General features: G+C 36.3%; 1 protein-coding gene and 1 non-coding gene across 11 annotated transcripts in view; one reads left to right on the top strand and one right to left on the bottom strand.

The window, feature by feature from the left end:
* The window catches only part of MAP4K5 (mitogen-activated protein kinase kinase kinase kinase 5), a 116,415-nt gene that overhangs the window by 11,086 nt on the left and 86,461 nt on the right, over positions 1-18,868 (top strand). For 9 of the 10 annotated variants that reach the window (XR_004960039.1, XM_036265671.1, XM_036265709.1 and 6 more), the window contains exon 2: positions 10,694-10,751. Coding sequence is in view for 9 of the 10 variants with exons in the window: in XM_036265671.1 (XP_036121564.1) it covers positions 10,694-10,751 (58 nt within the window). In the remaining variant the exon portion in view is untranslated. Of the gene's footprint in view, positions 1-10,693; positions 10,752-15,961; positions 16,148-18,868 lie in introns of those variants that run through there. The other variant, XM_036265717.1, reaches the window with a different exon arrangement.
* LOC118622706 lies at positions 15,822-15,925 on the bottom strand. The gene has a single exon (XR_004958115.1). It is a non-coding gene; the product is annotated as a small nucleolar RNA U13 (small nucleolar RNA).

Below are 18,868 nucleotides of genomic sequence, written 5' to 3'. Positions count from 1 at the left end.
GATTTGTGGTATGATTGAAAATTAAGACCAGTTAGCATGATTTTGTAATATTTTTCCTTTAACACTTAGCTATTCGATACCAGTATGGAATTAGTGGGTAATAGGGTTTAATCATATTAGGGTTTTGTCAGGCTAATATGATAGAGGGAAAGAAGGGTAAGGAAGTTAAGGATGTTTCAGGAGAGTGATTATAAACAGCATGATGGATCACAGAACCCCTTACAAGTTAAGAGAGAATGTGAGGAATTGAGAGGTAATTGGTAGTCATAGGAGAATGCACTGGGTTCATGAGGTAGAAGAATCACTGGAATGGGAGGACTAGAGTAAGTGAGCTGAAAAGACAGAAGGTTATGATCAGGAAGTACAGTGTTTGAAATCAAGATTCAGATAGGACGACAAGGAATGAGAAGTCAGAGAGGAGATCTGGATGCTCTAAGAATGGTGGCAAGAGACGGGTGGAGAGGAGGACTCTGAGCCAGGGCCATAAAGTCTTAACATGAACAAGGAGCCTGACCAAGAAGTTAGTAGATGATAGTCTATGCTGCACTTCAAAGGAATCTTATCTCTTACCATACCCTCTTTATATTCTTATGTTTTCTAATACAAGATAATTTTGCTTCTTTGAAATGCCCATGTTTTCTCCTTTCTTTATACCTTTGCCTGCGATTTTGCCGTATCCTTTACCCCCCAACTCCTTCCAAGAAAGTCTTATTAAGTCTCAACTTAGATTTACTTCTTCATGGAAGCTTTCTGTAATCAACTTTGACTGGGCTCAGAATCCTGCTAGGTTTTCTTGTATCACCTTAGGAGCATTTCTCACACTGTATTATATTTACATTCACTTCTCTGTCTCCAACTGATAAAAGGTCCCTGAAGACAAGAACTGTTTTATTTCATTACATGCCCAGTATCAACAGCAATGCTTGGCACATAGTAAGTATTCAGTAATATTAGTTGAATAAATAAACCAGTCAAAAACAGTGTTCCATAAATAAATCAGGTATAGGCCTGGCTGATGTGGCTCAATGGATTGAGCATCGTCCCATGGACTGAGAGGTACTGGTTTGATTCCCAGTCAGGGCACATGTCCAAATTGCAGGCTCCATCCCCAGTAAGGAGTGTGCAGGAGGCAGCCGATTGATGTCTCTCTCACATCGATGTTTCTATCTCTCTCTCCCTTCTCTCTCTAAAAAAAAAAAAAAATCAATAAAAACAAATTAAAAAAAAAGAAATTAGGTATAGAGGTTTTATTGCCTGTGAAATAATTGTTTACTTCTTTTGTGGACAAACCAGCTACTTTGCATTCCTTCAAACCCTACAGGTTCTGTGTTGCCACTTTTGGATTGAAGTTCATGTTCTTTAATCTGGGATGCATAATCCTGACTCTGAGTAGTAGTCACTGGCTACTAGCGATTGCTTGTTAAATATTGAGACATCTGGATTTTTCTCTTGTTATGTTAAAGAATATTTTTGGTGGAAGAGGGAATATTGAAAACTGATGCCCTCAGTTGGCTTTCAGGAAGGGTGCATATTTAAAACTGATGTTCCCAGTTGGCTTCCTGGAAAAGTTTTGTGACCCTAAAAATATGCTGGGAGGAAGTTAACGAGATGGGATAGGGATAGGATGAGGGGCCTAATGTGAAGAACAGTAAAGTGGAATATAAGAGAGGAAGAGATAGAGAAGAGAGAGAGACAGGGAGAGACATCAATATGAGATAGAAACAGCCATATGTTGACTTCTGTATGTGCCCTGACCGGGAATAGAACCAGCTACCTTTCAGTGCGCAGGATGACACACAACCAACAGAGCCACTCTCGCCCTGTTTTTTTCCTTTTGGTTAATCCTCACCTGAGGATATTTTTTCCCATTGATTTTTAGAGTGGAGGGAGGGAGGGAGAGAGAAACATGGATGTAAGAGAGACACATTACCCCACCCCTTACCCCAACCCAGTTCTGGGGTGTCAAATCTGCAACCCAGCACGTGCCCTTGGCTGGGAATTGAACCTGTGACCCTTTGGTGTGAGGGCTGATGCTCTAACCACTGAGTAACACGAGCCAGTGTTTGCCAATTTCCGTTTTTTACCCTAGTTTTAAAAAATTGCCCTGGCCAGTGTGGTTTAGTTGGTTGGCGTCATCCCATGCACCAAAAGGTCACAGGTTCATTTCCTGGGGCACATGCCCTGGTTGTGGGCTGTCATTGGTAGGGGGTGTGCAGGAGGCAGCTGATTGATGTTTCTCACTCCCTCTCCCTTCCTCTCTCTCTCTAAAAATCAATAAAAACATTTTTAAAAAATTATCTTCTGATTTCATGGCTACTGAGATATACTGTGCGTTAAGTCATGTCTTATTCTTTGTGGAAATTTGTAGTTAAAATGTATAGACAAAACTTTTCCTTTAATTATTTGTCTCATTAAAAATTGCTCAGCATGTAGAAAAGTTCATGGATGGTAAAACGGCTACAGGATAATATTGAAATAGAAATGTCTTAGAAAGATAAGCATCTTTAATTTTTTTTCCTTGGTGCCAGTGGAAATCTAAGGTTAGTAACTTTTTACTGGGAATTTTAAAAAATCCAAGACAGGAAAGTTTAAATTAAAACGCTTCTCCAGTAGAAAATTGACTTGAAAATATGAATATTAATAAGGGTGTTAAAGAGACCTAAATTGGCAATGAGAATAGAAACTTAATTAGCTGGAAAGGCTGTTTTTTAAAAAATTTATGATGATATTGATCCCATTAGTTAATCTTTTTCCACTCAATTTTAATTCCTGATTAATAAGAGTTAAAGAAGAGATTTACTGTAGTAAAATATTTTATTAGATTTCTGGGTGTTTAAGAGTATACTCTTAAGCCCAATATTAATGTATACCGGTAATCTACTAAAATGAATAGGAATCAGAAATATATTTAGATCCTTTTTGTAGAAGTGCTATAGTAAGTACTTCTATTTGTTCCTTCTGCAGACATAACATAGGGTCTTCAGATTATTATGTGTTAAAGTTAAAAACAAAAATACTTGAGAATATCACATTTAATGTGTTGTAGGGAAATGTTGGGTTTCAAAAACCAGTGGTACATATGACTGCTTTGGATTTTAGTATGAAATTGTACAGTTAAATAGCTGAAAGATCTCTTTAGTACATTGAATCTATAAAGTCTCTGTTTAGAACATCTTTTTTTCTGAAAGCCTCTTTGCCTTTCATTATAAAAGAGCCTGGTACTGCTTTCTGTTTTAAAAATCCAGCTGGAAAATTACAGAGTAAGAACATTTGCCCATCTTCATTTGGAAAGAACAGAAATATGTCTTCAAAATGGAGCCTGACATTTACGTATTTATTCTATCAGTGGGAGTTAGAGCTTACAGTATTTTCTTTACTTTTTACTTAACTACATGTATTTTGAAAACCTCCGCATGGTGTAGCTGAATCTTAAAATACCATCTTTATTTTATGTGGTCTGTGATTGTTGTTCAATTCCTCTAATGATATATTTTTTTCTGAATCCCTCATAATGTCTAAAAAAAAATCAAGGTGTCTTTGGGTCATTTTGGTTGTATTATATTAAAACAGTGTGTTTGTGTTGATTCTAATCATAAAAATGGACTCAGATATGTCTGAAAGTATGTACTTAAATTAATGTGTGTTCTTTTATTTCATTTTAAAATATATTTGTATTGATTTTTTTTTTTAGAGAGGAAGGGGGAGAGAGAGAGAGAAACATGTTACATCGACCTGAGATGGAAACATCGATTGGCTGCCCCCTGCACACCCCCTACTGGGGATTGAGCCCGCAACCCAGGCCCTGACCAGGAATCGAACCAGGACCTCTCAGTCCATGAGAGGATGCTCAATCCACTGAGCCACACCAGCTGGGCAATGTTTGTTCTTTTAAAAATAATAGATTTAATTTTTAGTACAGTATTAGATTTATAGAATAATTAAGCAAACAGTATGTAAAATTATATTCATCCACACCTCCCCCCAACCCACAGTTTCTCTTTTTGTTAACATCTTGTATGAGTGGTACATTTATTATAATTATTGAATTATTATCAATATATTATTGTAGTCCATAGTTTACATTAAGGTTCATTCACTCTTTGTGTTTGTCCAGTTCTATGGGTTTGATAGATACATAGTGACATGTATCTGCCATTACAGTTTCATACAGAATAGTTTCACCACACTAAAATTTCCTGTGCTTCACCTATTCATCTCTTTCTACTCAAACCATTGTTCTTTTTACTCTTTTTAGAGTTTTGCCTTTTCTAGAATGTCATATAGTTGGAATCATAGTATATAGCTTTTCAGACTGGCTTCTTTCACCTAACAATATGCATTTAGGGTCCCTCCATATCTTTTCATGGCTTAATGATTCATTTATTTTTATCACTGAATCATATTTCAATGTATAGATGTACAGTTTATCCATTTACCTATTGAAGGACATCTTGATTGCTTCAGTTTTGGTGATTATTAATAAAGCATGCTATAAACATCCTTGTGCAGGTTTTTGTGGACATAGGTTTTTAACTTAATGGGGTAAATGCCTAGAAGTGGGGAATTTCTGCATCATATGGTAAGACTAGCTTTATAAGAAGCTGTGAAACTGTCAGTATTTGTGATCTTTAGATTAATCTAATTTAATTTTGGAAGGATATATTCTAAATTATTCACAGGAGTTACCTTGGGGATGAGATTAGGAGGGTGAGGGACTGTTATCTTTTACTTATATTTGCATTTTTAAAAACAATGTTTTGTAATTTTTTGCAAATAAATTTTTTTTAAATGCTTTATTTAACTCTTAGTAATAAAAATAGAAAATGAATCAACATAAATGAAAACTAGTAGACCATTTAAAAACAGTATATTATCATTTTCATAGCACTCTGAGTTGTAGAGGAACTTAATATTTTATTCTTATTTTTTTAAGTAAAGCGAGTAATAATCTTCCTACAGTCATAATTGTTCACTCCTCAAATTTATAGAGCATCTACCTCACTGACATTCAAAGAATCATGCCCAGAGCTAAGAAGATAACACACTTAATCTAGCTTTGGATATTAGGCAAAACTCCCTTGAAGAGGTGATACCCAAATTGCATTCTGAAGGATGATATAGATTAACTGGATGAAGGGGGCAGGGAGAAAGGTAGGGGAAGATGAATATACCAGAATGAGGACAGTGTTTTCAAACTAGAGACCAAGTAATTTGCTTCTGATTAATCTGACTGAAACTGGAATTAATTGTTCCAAACTCTTAGGGAAGCATATTAGATCTTTTCATGTTGTTGGCACTTGTTTGATCATCTGTAATTGAAAAGTATAGACTCATGATTTCTTTTCCAGTGACTGGCAGAGTGCATTGCACAAATGCCTGTTTTGCTTGGAAAACTGAAGTAATAAATAAGCTGAAGATATTTTGCTTTTGGAGATGTGTCAGCAGCTATTACTGTCTCATGAGTTAAACATTGCATTTCTTACCTGAATTTTAGAATCTTGAATGGTTCAACTGTCACTATTTGTGAATGTTCATATATGTTACTTTCTTGGGCCATCTACGTCTCTTAAACTTAAATCTTTCTTCTCAGTAAATTTCCATTATATGTCCATAGATATTTTTCGTTTTTTGTTTTTTTGTTTTTAGGCTTCCAGTGAAATTTTTTAAATTAATCACTTTTAGGGGGATGAGGAAAGAGGAAAAAGCAGGATATGTAATGACATTTAGGGATAGATGTGGATATGTTCAACTCTGAAATTATTTCTTTAAGACTTTAATTGTGTAAGAGTTCACATTCTGTTACATTGAAAATCATTATAGAAAATAACTTGGTTTAATGTAAAAGATGATTAGTACATTACTTGGTAAATTATTCAACAAAAGTCACCCCTGAGATCTGTTTAATACTTTTCTTTAGTACCGGCTGTATTTTTGTTGAAACTTTACTAAAACTAGGAATGGAGGAGTAGAGGAGATGGATTCAAGAGATGTTTAGGAGATGTGATAACAGAATTTGCAGACTGATTGCATATTGTAACTTGAATAAGTCTTCAACTAGCTCATGTCCACATGATTGCATTTAAAAAAGGAGAAGAGAGTTCTAATATATTGAAAGGAGCAGTGAAACCTTGACATCAGAATACTGTTCTTGGGTTCTAACTGTGACTCTAGCCCCAGTCAGCAGGATGGCCTTGGTAAAGTCGCTTAACTTTACTAAGCTAAGACTTTATGCTTTTAAATAGATATAATTAAGTAATGAATATGAAAGTTCCCCCAAACTACAAAGCTTTACAAATATAACTGCCATCATCGTTACAGAATTCACACCTTATTACCCCTGAACAAAATCCCCAGGAGGTTAATTATCATTACTTATTCTGTAACTTCTAGTCATGTTTTTTGTACCTGAATCTCATTGGCATGTGAACTGTTAAGCAGTGGGCAGCCTAAATCTGTATGCCCATAACTTTCTATAACCTAATAGAGATTGAAATGCTGAAAAATTTTAAGTAGTGGGATAATACCCAATACTAACAGACAATTATTTTGTCCAAGGGCAAGAAAGAAGAGAGGGTGGGAATGCTGTGAGATTTTGGCTGACCAATTCAATTTCTCTATATGTGTTAGTGATTGGGGGAGGGAATGGGTGCAGCTAATTAAGATGTCTGTTCTCTCTTCTTAAGACCTCTCCTTACCCTATTTACCACAATAAATGAGCAAAATGTGAACATTGAGTCACAAAATATTTGAGTCTTCTGCTGTAGAACAATCCTTTTTTTTTCTTCTTCCTGTTTGTGACTGTACCTCTGTAGTTCTCTCCCCCTTTCTGTTCTTTTTCTCACCCTAAGTATGTCATTTCTAAAAGTATCCCTTGTAAGGCTGCCTTCCCCACATTCTTTGTCATTCTTTTCCTTTTCCTTTTTATTTTTCTATTTCCTCTAGTAAGATGACATTTAGTCCAGTAAATTAGTAATCATACTTTCCTGTTTTAACATGCACTCCTTACTTTTAATGCCAAGTATGAAAGTTCACATTCAAATCTAATATAAAAAGTGAAAGACATCATAAATTATTAAATTGCATTTTCATGTATGGGGTGTCCAGGATGCAGTGAAAATGACCACCCATATTAGTGAAGACAGTATAATAGTACAACCTTTTTAAGCTTTTCGGGCAGTATGTGTTAATGGTCTTTTATGTTCATGTTTATACCCTTTGACCTAGTAATTTCATACTTTAAAATCTATTTGAAAGAAATAATCTTTTTTTTCCCCTCACCTGAGGACATTTTTCCATTTTTGTTCAGATAAAGTGGGAGGGAGAGAGAGAAATAGAGTGAAAGGGACACATCCAGTGGCTGCCTCCCACAGGACCCCCACCAGGGGGGTATGTGCCCTTGACCAGAATCAAACCCGCAACTCATTGGCTGCAGGCTGATGCTCTAACCGCTGAGCAAAACTGGCCAGGGATGAAAGAAATAGTCTTAAAAAATGAAAAGACTATGTGTGACATCCTTAATGTCTAGCAGTAAAGAGGCATGATTATATGGACTATTATATAGCTATTTAAAATTATATATAGCATGGAGAAAGTACATAACTTTAAAAACAATAAAAATTTGTACCTACAATAGAATTTGACAGATATAGATTTAACATTCAAGGTTGGTGAAAATATAAATTCACATAAATTATTTTAGAGCTATATGGAAAAATATCCATTTTATTTGTTTGTTAAATCTTCACCTGAGTATATTTTTTCATTTATCTTCAGATGGAATGGGAGGGAGGGAGGGTAAAAGAGAGAGAAGGAGAGAGAGAGAAACATCAATGTGAGAGAAACACATCGACCGATTGCCTCACGCATGACCCCGACCAGGGCTGGAGACTGAACCACAACTAAGGTACACACCCTTGACCGGAATCAAACCTGTGACTCTTTGGTCCGCAGGCTGATGCTCTAACTGCTGAGCCAAACCAGCCAGGGCGACAAAGTATCCATTTTAAATCCACATGCCTTTTGACCTAACAATTATTCTTGTACTGATAAATTAATATGTACTAACATATTCGCACTGATAATCATTGCAGCACTAATTATAGTTAAGTCTGTCTCTAATGTTTGAAGTGGTAAATAGTTTTTCTTCTAGGAATTTATCTGAAGGAAATAAAGCTGTGAATAGATAGAAATTTAAGATATATTTATCCCTCTATTTATAATTACAACATATATTAAAACCCTAAATGTCTAACAATAACAGGTTATTAAATAAATTGTATATTTCATCAGTGGAAAATTAGACAGCATTGCAAATCGTGTTGTAGACTGATGGCATCATCCTCTTCTACAACACATATACACTCATGCATTAAATAAATCATATATTCCATCAATGGAAAATTAGGCAGCATTGGAACATGTTGTAGAAGATTGTGATGGCATTTTCCTCTTCTACAATACATACATACTCTAATGCACACATGCATGTACATACATGCCAGAAAAAAAATACACTAACAGTTAACTTTTTTCCTCTGAGATGTAAGATACAGATGATTTATTTTTTTTAATTAATTAATTTTGTAATCTTTAACTGAGGATATGTTTTTATTGATTTGAGAGAGAGAGAAAGAGAAACAAACATCTATCAGTCGCCTCCCATATGCACCCTGACCAGGGATCAAACTGGCAACCTAGGTATGTGCCCTGACCAGGAATCGAGTCTGCAACCTTTTGGTGCACAAGACAATGCTCCCCCGGCCAGGGATAGATAGATATTTATTTATTTATTTATTTATTTATTTATTTATTTATTTATTTATTTATTTATTTTTATTGACCTATGACTATATTTATCAAATATATAACAACCATGAGTATTTTTTCTTGCTTTTTTTTTCTTTTTTAATCCTCACCCGAGGATATTTTTCCATTTATCTTCAGATAGAGTGGGAGGGAAGGAGGGAGGGAGGGAGAGAAAGAAAGAAACATCGACTGGTTGCCTCCCACATGACCCCTGACCAGGGCTGGGGACAAACTGAAACCGAGGTATGTGCCCTTGACCAGAATTGAACATGCAACTCATTGGTCCATGGGCCGAAGCAGTTAACCTGTGGGTCAGAGCCCCTTGAGGGTTGAACGATGGTCACCTAAGACCATTGGAAAACATGTATTTCCGATGGTGTTAGGAACCGAGATACCGCTCCTCTATCAGTCTCCAGGCGGATCCGCCCACATACATGAGGAACTGTCCCAGCATTAGGAAGGTTGAGAACCACTGCCCTAACCCCTCAACCAAACCGGCCAGGGCATTTTTCCTTTGTGTAAGTTAAATTTATTGAAGTAACATTTGTTACTGGCATTGAGGTTCTTGAGTTCCCCAAGATAGAAATGGAGAAGAAGCCCGAGAAATTTCCAGACAGATTTTATTAAGCTTATGCTGGAGCACAAGAGAGCCAGCATAGAGGAAAGAAAGGTGCTCTGAACTGGCTGAGGAGCTGGCTCTGCTTGGTTGATTTTTTGTTGTTTGTTTATTTGTTTTTAATATTTTTAAAAAATTATCTTTATTGTTGATAGTATTATAGATATCCCCCCACCCCCACTCCTCTACCCTGCTTATACATATATAAGTTCTTTGGTTAATCTCTTCCCATTCTCCTCCCCCTTCCTTCTGAGATGTGGTAGGTGGGGGAGAGAAGCAGTGATATGAGGGACAAATGATCCCATCTGGTGCCTCCTGCATGCCCCTTGAACCTTTTAGTGCATGGGATGACACTCAGCCAACAGTGTCACCCAGCCAGAACTGCTTGGTGGTTTTTATTTTATTTTATTATTATTTTTTTTTTGTTAATTTCCACCTGAGGATATTTTTCCATTCATTTTTAGAAAGAGTGTGTGGGGAGGGGAAAGATAGAGACAGAGACAGACTGATGTGTGAAAGACACACAGATTGCTCCTGCACAACCCCAACCAGGGTTGGGAGTCAAACCTTTGGATGCTCTAACCAAACTGGCCAGGGCTGGGGATAGCAGACTTGTGTGAAAAGGCAGGCTTTTTTTTTTTTTTTTTTTTTTAAAGGGCAGGCTTGGGGATTTTCTATGTCAGGGTATGAGAAGCAAGAGGTTAAAAGGGGGAGATAGACCTTTTTCATAGGGAGTGGAGGAGTGGTTGCATTCTTATAGTGGGCCTATCTATATTTTTTTCTGGTCTTCAGGCAGTCTTAGGATCCCAGCGAGGGGCCACGGGGTAATGCCAGCTATGTTGATTTTTTTTGTTTTGGTCTGGTGTCCTTTGGCCCAGGTCCCTATGCTGTCTCATATTGCTTAATAACAATATGTAAATTTCAGGTGTGCAACATTATCATTCATCATCTGTATACTCTATTGTATGCTTACCACCCAAAGTCTAGTTTCATCATGAGTATTTTTTTAAGTAAGAAAAATATTAACTCAGTATAAAGAAAAGACTTGGAGGAAGTACAATATTTTAAACAGTAGCTGTTTTTAAGTGGTGGGACTAACGTGATATTTTGTATATTTTTTTTAGTGGAAAAATAAAGTATACTCATTTTATAAATTTTGTTTTTTTAGCTTTGTTAAAAGCATGATTGATAAGCAACAAATTAACATAATTTCAAGTAACTTTTATATAGTTAACAAATTTTTAAAACATTTTATGTTCATTTTCATTTTAGGCCAGAAATATACATACGGGAGAGTTGGCTGCAGTAAAAATTATCAAATTGGAGCCTGGTATGTATTAAAACCCTCAAGGCAATTTTTGAACACTTTTGTTGTGCAGTTCATAAGTATAGAACTTAAAAGCATTTTTCATATTTTCTTTTTTGTTTCCCTTCTTCCGAAAGAAATGTTTATATGTTGTCAGGGCAATAAGATGTCTCAAATATGTTTAGATTAAATTGCATTGGAGGTTATTAGTTAAAGACAAATTTGATGTAATGGTTTTGTTGCCAAATAAAATTTCAGATGTTCACATTCAAAAATTGGAAGACACATTGACAATATTAGAGTAATTTTTTTTAAGTTATAGTGAAATCATTGTCCTTTAATATTAACTCCTATGAGAATTTGATTAGGAAAGTATTGACTGATTGATTTTGAGGGAATATTTGGTAGTATTCAGCATAATGATATTTTGTATATCAGCTGTTGTTTGGTTGGTTGGTTTACGTTTAATCTGGTCTTAGCCTAATGCTTTTTTTTTAACACTTTTTTCTGTCAGAAAGTTGTTTGTTTTAAAGCATACTGAGTAATTGTCTTTGAAAACAAAAATATAAAACTTGAAACAATTTTAATATTTTGATATCCTCAAAGTTTTCTTAGTAATGGAATTTTTTTAATTTTTTTTTTTTTTATCCTCACCCAAAGACATTTTTTGCATTTATCTTCATATAGAGAGGGAGGAAGAGAGAGAGAGAAATAGTGATGTGAGGGAGACACATTGCCTGGTTGCCACCCACATGACCCCAATAGGGGTCAGGGACAAACTGCAACCAAGGTACGTGCCCTTAGCAGGAACCAAACCCGGGACTCTGGTCCGCAGACCAACAACGCTGTAACTGCTGAACCAAACCAGCCAGGGCAGTAATGGAATTTTTTAAAAAGTATTCAGTTGGACCCTGGCCAGTTTGCTTAGTGGTTAGAGCATTGGCCTGTGGTCCAGAGAGACCCAGGTTCGGTTCCCACTAAGGGCACGTGCCTTGGATGCAGTTTGCCCCCGGTCCTGGTTGGGTCGTGCAGGAGGCAGCCACTCGATGTGTCCCTTTCCTATTGATGTTTCTCTTTCTCTCTTCCTCCCTCTCCTTCCCACTCTGTCTGAACAAATAATGGAAAAATGTCCTCGGGTGAGGACAAAACAAAACAAAACAAAAAAGTATTCAATTGGTATTGTGCCCTGGTTTACTGCAAAAAAATAGAAAAAAAAAATCAGAAATGTGTAAAGAAGAAAATTAAAATAATCTATCATTTTGTTACTCAGAACTATTATTACCTTTAGTATATTTCCTCTCATTTTCCTCCTATGTATACATGTAAACATTTTACAGAATTAGCACATACTACTAGTACTTTATGCTGTTCCTCACCAGCATTACATTAAGGACATTTTCTAGGTCAGTAAATATTCTTTTTTATAAATGAGGTATAAATGGCATACAACATTATATTAGTTTCAGATGTATAGCATAATGATTCAATATTTGTATATATTTTGAAAGGATCATAATAAGTCTAGTTAATATCTGTTACCATACATAGTTACAGATTTTTTTTTCTCGTGATGAAAACTTTTAAGATCTACTCTCAGCAATTTTCAAATATGTAATACAGTATTATTAACTGTAGTCACCATACTGTACATTAAATCCCATGACTTATTTTATCTTTGGAAGCTCCTACCTTCCTACCTTTTGTATCCCTTCACTCCTTTTACCCAACTCCCAACCCTTTACCTCTTATCTGTCCTCTGTATCTGTGAGCTTGGGTTTTGTTTGTTTTGTTTTTTAATCCTCACCCAAGGACACTTCTGCATTTATCTTCAGATAAAGCGGAAGGGAGAGAGAGGGGAAGAGAGAGAGAGAAACATCAATGTGAAAGAGACACATCGAGTGGCTGTCACCCACACAACCCCAACGGGGGCCGGGGACAAACCGCAACCGAGGTACGTGCCCTTAGTGGGAACCGAACCTGGGACTCTGGTCTGCGGGCTGAGCCAAACCAGCCAGGGTAGTTTTTTGGTTTTTTTTTAGATTCCACAGGTAAGGGAGATCTGTTATAGTGCCCTCAAGGTCTATCAGTAGTGTCAACAATTAAAAGTTTCTAATGAGCACTGTAGCTTTTTTTTTCTCCAAGTTTTTTTTTTACTCTGGTGAAATATACATTACATAAAACTTACCATCTAAATCATTTTTAAGTATGCAGTTTAGTGGTTATAAATTACATTGATAATGGGCTACCATCACCACCATCCAACTCTAGAACTCTTTTCATCTTGTAAAACTGAAACTCTATACCCAGGAAAACAGTAACTTCCCATTCCCTTCTTTCCCCTAGCTTCTGTCAACTACCATTCTATTTTCTGTCTCTGATTTTGACTATCTTAGGAACTTCATATACAATATTGGTTTTTCTGTTACTGGTTTATTTCACTTCACATAATGTCCTCAAGCTTCATCCATGCTGTCACATCAGTTTTCTTTCTTTTTTTAAATCCTCACCCAAGGAGAGAGAGAGATTTTTTTTTTTTTTTTTTTTTTTACATTAATCTTCAGATAGAGCTGAGAGAGAAAGGGAGAAGAGAGAGAGAGAAACATCGATGTGAAAGAGACACATTGATTGCTTGTCACCCACACAACCCCAGCTGGGGCCAGGGACGAACTGCAACCCAGGTATGTGCCCTTGGCCAGAATCAAACCCGGGACTCCTTGGTTCCCAGGTGATGCTCTTACCACTGAGCCATACTGGCCAGAGCAGTTTCCTTTTTTTTTTAAGACTGAATAATGTTCCACTGTGTCTATATATGCCACATTTTACTTATTCATTCCATTTGTTGGACCACTTGGATTGCTTCCACACTTTAGCTATTATGAATAATGCTGCTGTGAACATAAGCTACAGATATTTCTTTGAGACCCTGCTTTCAGTCTTTTGAGTATATACTGCCAAATAGAATTGCTAGATCATATAGTAATTCTATTTTTAATTTTTTTTGAGGGACCACCATACTATTTTCCATAGTGGCTGTACAATTTCGCATTCCTTCCAACAGTGCAAAAGGGTTCCAATTTTTCCACATCCTTGCTGACACTTATTTTTCTATTTTGGTCTGTGTTATAGCAGTCATCCTAATGGGTATAAGTAGCTGGTATCTCATTGTACATTTTATTTACATTTCCTAATAATTAGTAATGTTGATATCTTTTCATGTGTTTGACCATTTGTATATCTGCTTTGGAGAAAAGTATATTCAAGTCCTTTGTCCACTCTTTAATCCAGTTGTTTGTTTTTTGGTGGTGTTGAGTTTTAGGAGTTCTGTATATGTTCTAGATATTAATCTCTTATCAGATACATGATTTGTAAATATTTTCTCCCATTGCAGTTGCCTTTTTACTGTATTGATAATGTCTTTGTTTTTTAGATATGTTTAAAAAAAAATTTTTTTAGAGAGGAAGTGAGAGATAGAAACATCAATGTGAAAGAGATACATCGATGGGCTGCTTCCTGCAAGCCCCCCACTGGAGATCGAGCCCGAAACCCTGGCATGTGCCCTGACCAGGAATTGAACTAGGACCTCTCAGTCTATGGGACAATGCTCAATCCACTGAGCCACACTGGCCAGGCTTATAGTGTCTTTTTTTTTTTTTAATCCTCACCTGAGGACATTTTTTCATTTATCTTCAGATAGAGAGGGAGGGAAGGAGCGAGAGAGAAACATTGATGTGAGAGAGACACATCGAGTAGTTGCCTCCCGCACAACCCTGACCAGGGCTGGGGACAAACCACAGCTGAAGTACATGCCCTTGACTGGAATTGAACCCACAACTGTTTGGTCTGAGGGCTGACGCTGCAACCACTGAGCCAAACCAGCCAGGGCTTAATAGTGTCTTCTGATGCACGCAATTTTTAACTTTTCATGAGGTCCAGTTTTTATTTATTCTTCTGTTGTTGTGCCTTTGGTGTCATGCCCAAGAAATTATTGTTAAATTTAATGTCATGAAGCTTTTGCCCTATATTTTCTTCTAAGAGTTTTATAGTTTTAAGGTCTTATATTTAAGTCTTTGATCCAGTTTGATTTAATTTTTGTATGAATAGTTTTGCTTATGGATATCCAGTTTTCGACCATTTGTTGAAAAGACTGTTCTTTCTCACTTTGAATGGTCTTAGCATCCTTATAAAAAATTATTTAACCTTACCTGGCCAGTGTGGCTCAGTAGTTGAGCATTGACCTATGCACTAGGAGGTTGCTGGTTCAATTCCCAGTCAGGGCATATGACCAGGTTGTAGGCCCCATCCCAGTGAGGGGCATGCCGGAGGCAGCCAGTCGATGTTCTCTCTCATCGATGTTTCTGTCTCTCTCTCCCTCTCCCTTCCTTTCTCTCTAAAATCAATAAAGAAAAAAAATTTTTTTTAATTATTTAACCATTATTTCTGGGCTCTCTATCCCATTGGTCTATATGTTTGTCTTTATGCCACTATCAAACTATTTTGATACTGTAGCTTTGTAGTAAGTTTTGAATTCAGAAAGTGCAAGTCATCCACTTTTGTTCTTCTTTTACAAGATTATTTTGGCTATTTGGGGGGTCCTATGAGATTCCATATGAGTTTTAGGATGGGTTTTTCTAGTTCTGCAAAAAATGTCATTGAGATGAGGAGTAGTAATTTTTGACCTGGTAGATAAATAGTTGATGATCTGTTTTTTTGCTGCTTCATAAACTTAGACATGTCGAGTAATTGTGTGACCAATAATTATGCCAGTTTTTTAATTTCAGCAGTTAAAATGGTTTCGCATTTCAAGTACAGTATTTTGATCATTATATGTATGATTAGAGAGATTTTACTGAGGTAACATATACTGCAACACTTGAAGCTTTCAGATATGGCATAGTATCCTTTTTTCCTGGATAATAGAAATTATTGTAATAAGACTTTTTGAGCCCTCTTATTTTCACCTAATAATTTTATAATTCCTACCAACAGTACTCAGTGTTTCAGTTTCTCCACATCCTTACCAACAAGTTTTGTTTTGTTACAGCATTCATACTAATGTCTGGGAGGGTGGTATCTCATTGTAGTTTTGCTTGTTTACATCAGACGAGTAATGTGCCTATGTCATAACAAAGTTTGAGGGAGGCAAATCTCACACAAGAACATGAACACCTAATCATCACGCTTATGAACTACACAAGGATCTCTCATTGTAGTTTTTGTTTGTATTTCCCCCATAGAATGATCTCCAAAATGTCAATAACACAAAAGAAGATAATATAACACAACCATACAAGCATTTGCCTCTCCTGGAGGAGTCACTTGAATATTTAGTCAAGTTGTATTCAAGGGTCAGTTTCAGTCCAGGAAATGAATGGACTGGGTGCACAGGGGAAACAAAAATGTTTATCCCTTTTCTGCCTTCAGTGAGTACAATGTTCTTGTGAGAGCATAGTTTCATTTATTTGACTTGAGGGCATGTATGGCTTACTTCTGATTATAGTTCATATAATGAATTAATGAGTATGTTTTTTAAATTCTAACTTCTCAGTAAGCCACAAAAAAGAAAACTATATCAGTATATGATGTTTAACACATAAGGATTAAATTGCTGGAACCATTAATCAAGATTCTTTGAAAGGTTAGACTTTCTCACTGCCTTGCTTGTAAAAGCTGCTGTCTTTATGTTAGAGTTCATTCCTACAGAAAGATTAATTAATCTTTACAATCTTTCCCCAAAAAAGAATAACAAGCTTAGTAAATGCTTGATGTGATTTTAGTGTTTGACCATTTATATATTCTGTTAATTGCCTATATATGTGCTTGGTATAGGTTGTCTTTTTTTTTTCTTGGAGAGAGAGATAGAAATATCGTTGTGAAAGAGAAATATTGATCGGCTGCCTCCTGCACATTTTCTATTGGGGGTCGAGCCCGAAATCCAGGCATGTGCCCTGACCCGGAATCTGACCTCTCAGTCCATGGGACCACGCTCAATCCACTGAGCCACACCGGTTGGGCACATAGATTGTCTTTTATATTATTGAATTTTAGATGCCATATGCACTTTGAGAATAGTGACTTTGCATATGTTTTAAAAGTTTTCTGGTTTGTCTTTTATCTTTGTACTCTGCTTATGATACTTTTCTGTGTGGAAGTATTATTTTTCTTCTTAGATAAATTTGTTGGTCTTCCTTTCTCTATTTACCTCTTTCTCATACTTAAACCTTTTCTGCTAGGAAATTCTAAAACTGTTTAAACTGTAATTACTTCTAGTTTCTTCCCTTTCTTTTCTTCCAACATTTAAGTATTTGTTCTATCAGGAACAATTTTGTTCAAGGGGTGAAGGAGAGTTCTAGGTCTGATCTTTTCAAATGGCTAGAGAGTTTTCCAAAACGGTTTACTACAAACTGTTTTTTTATTCATAGGTTCAAAATGCTTCAGTTGTCATAACTGAATTTCCATGTAAGCATGGGTTTTATTCTGTTTCAGTGACCCCCCCCCAATTTGTAGTTCAGTACTATCCTGTTTTTGATTATTCTAACTTTTCATTGCATTTTATAATCTTCATTGCTTTTCTTTTTCAGTTATTTTCTTTCTGTTTTCATAGTTTTTTCTAGGAGAACTTTAAAATCATTTTTATCAAAGAAAAATAGTGTTTGTGAGACCTGGCACTTTTTATAATAGTTAGGATTGTTTCTTATTCAAGTCTACAGGAAACTGTACCTTTTGCCACATAAATTTTCATATTTTTTAAACTTTTTTTTCTTACAGATTTTTATAGAGAGAGGAAGGGAGAGGGAGAAAGACATAGAAACATAGATGAGAGAGAATATCAATTGGCTATCTCCTGCATGCCCCCTACTGGGGATTTAGCCCACAATCTGGGCATGTGCCCTGACCAGGAATCGAACTGGCAACCTCTTGGTGCATGGGTCAATGCTGAACCACTGAGCCACACCGGCCGGGCTAAATTTTCATATTTATGGTATTTCTTGATATTATGAATGGCATTTTTTTCCCACTGATACTTTCTAGTTGGTTACTGTTGGTATTTATGTAAATCATTGATTTTATTGGATTTATTTTCTCTCCAGCAGTTTTACAGAATTCATATTCTTTTCTAATGATTTTTCATAGTTTTTCTGATAGAATTGTGATTTTTAGTGTTCTTTGGTGCCCTTTTTTGCCTTGAATATAACTTTGTCAAACATTAATATTGCCAACCCCCTCCCCCCTTTTTAAAAAAAATATTTATGTAATATAGCAAATGGATAGAGTTGCTGTACTTGGGTCTATCATTTTACTTTAATCTTTTCTGGGTCATTGGTTTTTAGGTGTTTTTCTTATAAGAAATCGTATTTGAGTTTTACTTTATAACCCAGTCTGTCAAGGATATTTTTTCCATTGATTTTTAGATAGAGTGGAAGGGAGGGAGGGTGAGAGAGAGAGAAACATCACTGTGAGAGAGAGACACACTGATTGGTTGTCTTTCACAGGAGTTGGGGCCTGGGATCAAACCTGCAACCCAGGTACGTGCGCTTGACTGTGAATCAAATTCACGACCCTCCGGTTTGTGGGCTGATGCTCTAACCACTGCGCAAAACTGGCCAGGGCCAGTCTTTCTTTCTTTAATAGTTGAGTCTATCACTGTATTGTTTAGTGACATGTTTGATCTTTTGTTGGTATGGTTTTTTGTTTTTTAAAGCTTTAAAAAATTATGGATAGAGGTTTATTTTTCCTGCTGATAATTTAAAAGAACACAGTCAATACTTTTATCAGAGGGTGGCTTATAAGACTTTGAATAATATACTTAAAATTTTAAATTTATTTATCAGCTTAAATGAAACAGGCATTGACTTTCTGGGTTTAAAAATGTTGAACTTGCCCTTGCCAGTTTTGCTCAGTGGTTAGAGCATGGGCCTGTGGTTCAGAGACACCCGGGTTCGATTCCCTCTAAGGGAACGTACCTCGGTTGTAGTTTGTCCCCGGCCCTGGTTAGTCGTGCGGGTGGCAGCCACTTGATATGTCCCTTTCGCGTCGATGTTTCTTTCTTTCTCTCTCTCTCTCTCTCTCTCTCTCTCCACACACACACACACTCTATCTGAACAAAAAATAGAAAAATGTCCTCAGGTGAGGATTAAAAAAAA

The sequence above is a fragment of the Molossus molossus genome, unplaced genomic scaffold (assembly GCF_014108415.1).
Source record: "Molossus molossus isolate mMolMol1 unplaced genomic scaffold, mMolMol1.p scaffold_m16_p_1, whole genome shotgun sequence".
Lineage (NCBI taxonomy): Eukaryota > Metazoa > Chordata > Mammalia > Chiroptera > Molossidae > Molossus > Molossus molossus.
This window is presented reverse-complemented; position numbering and strand designations above follow the sequence as displayed.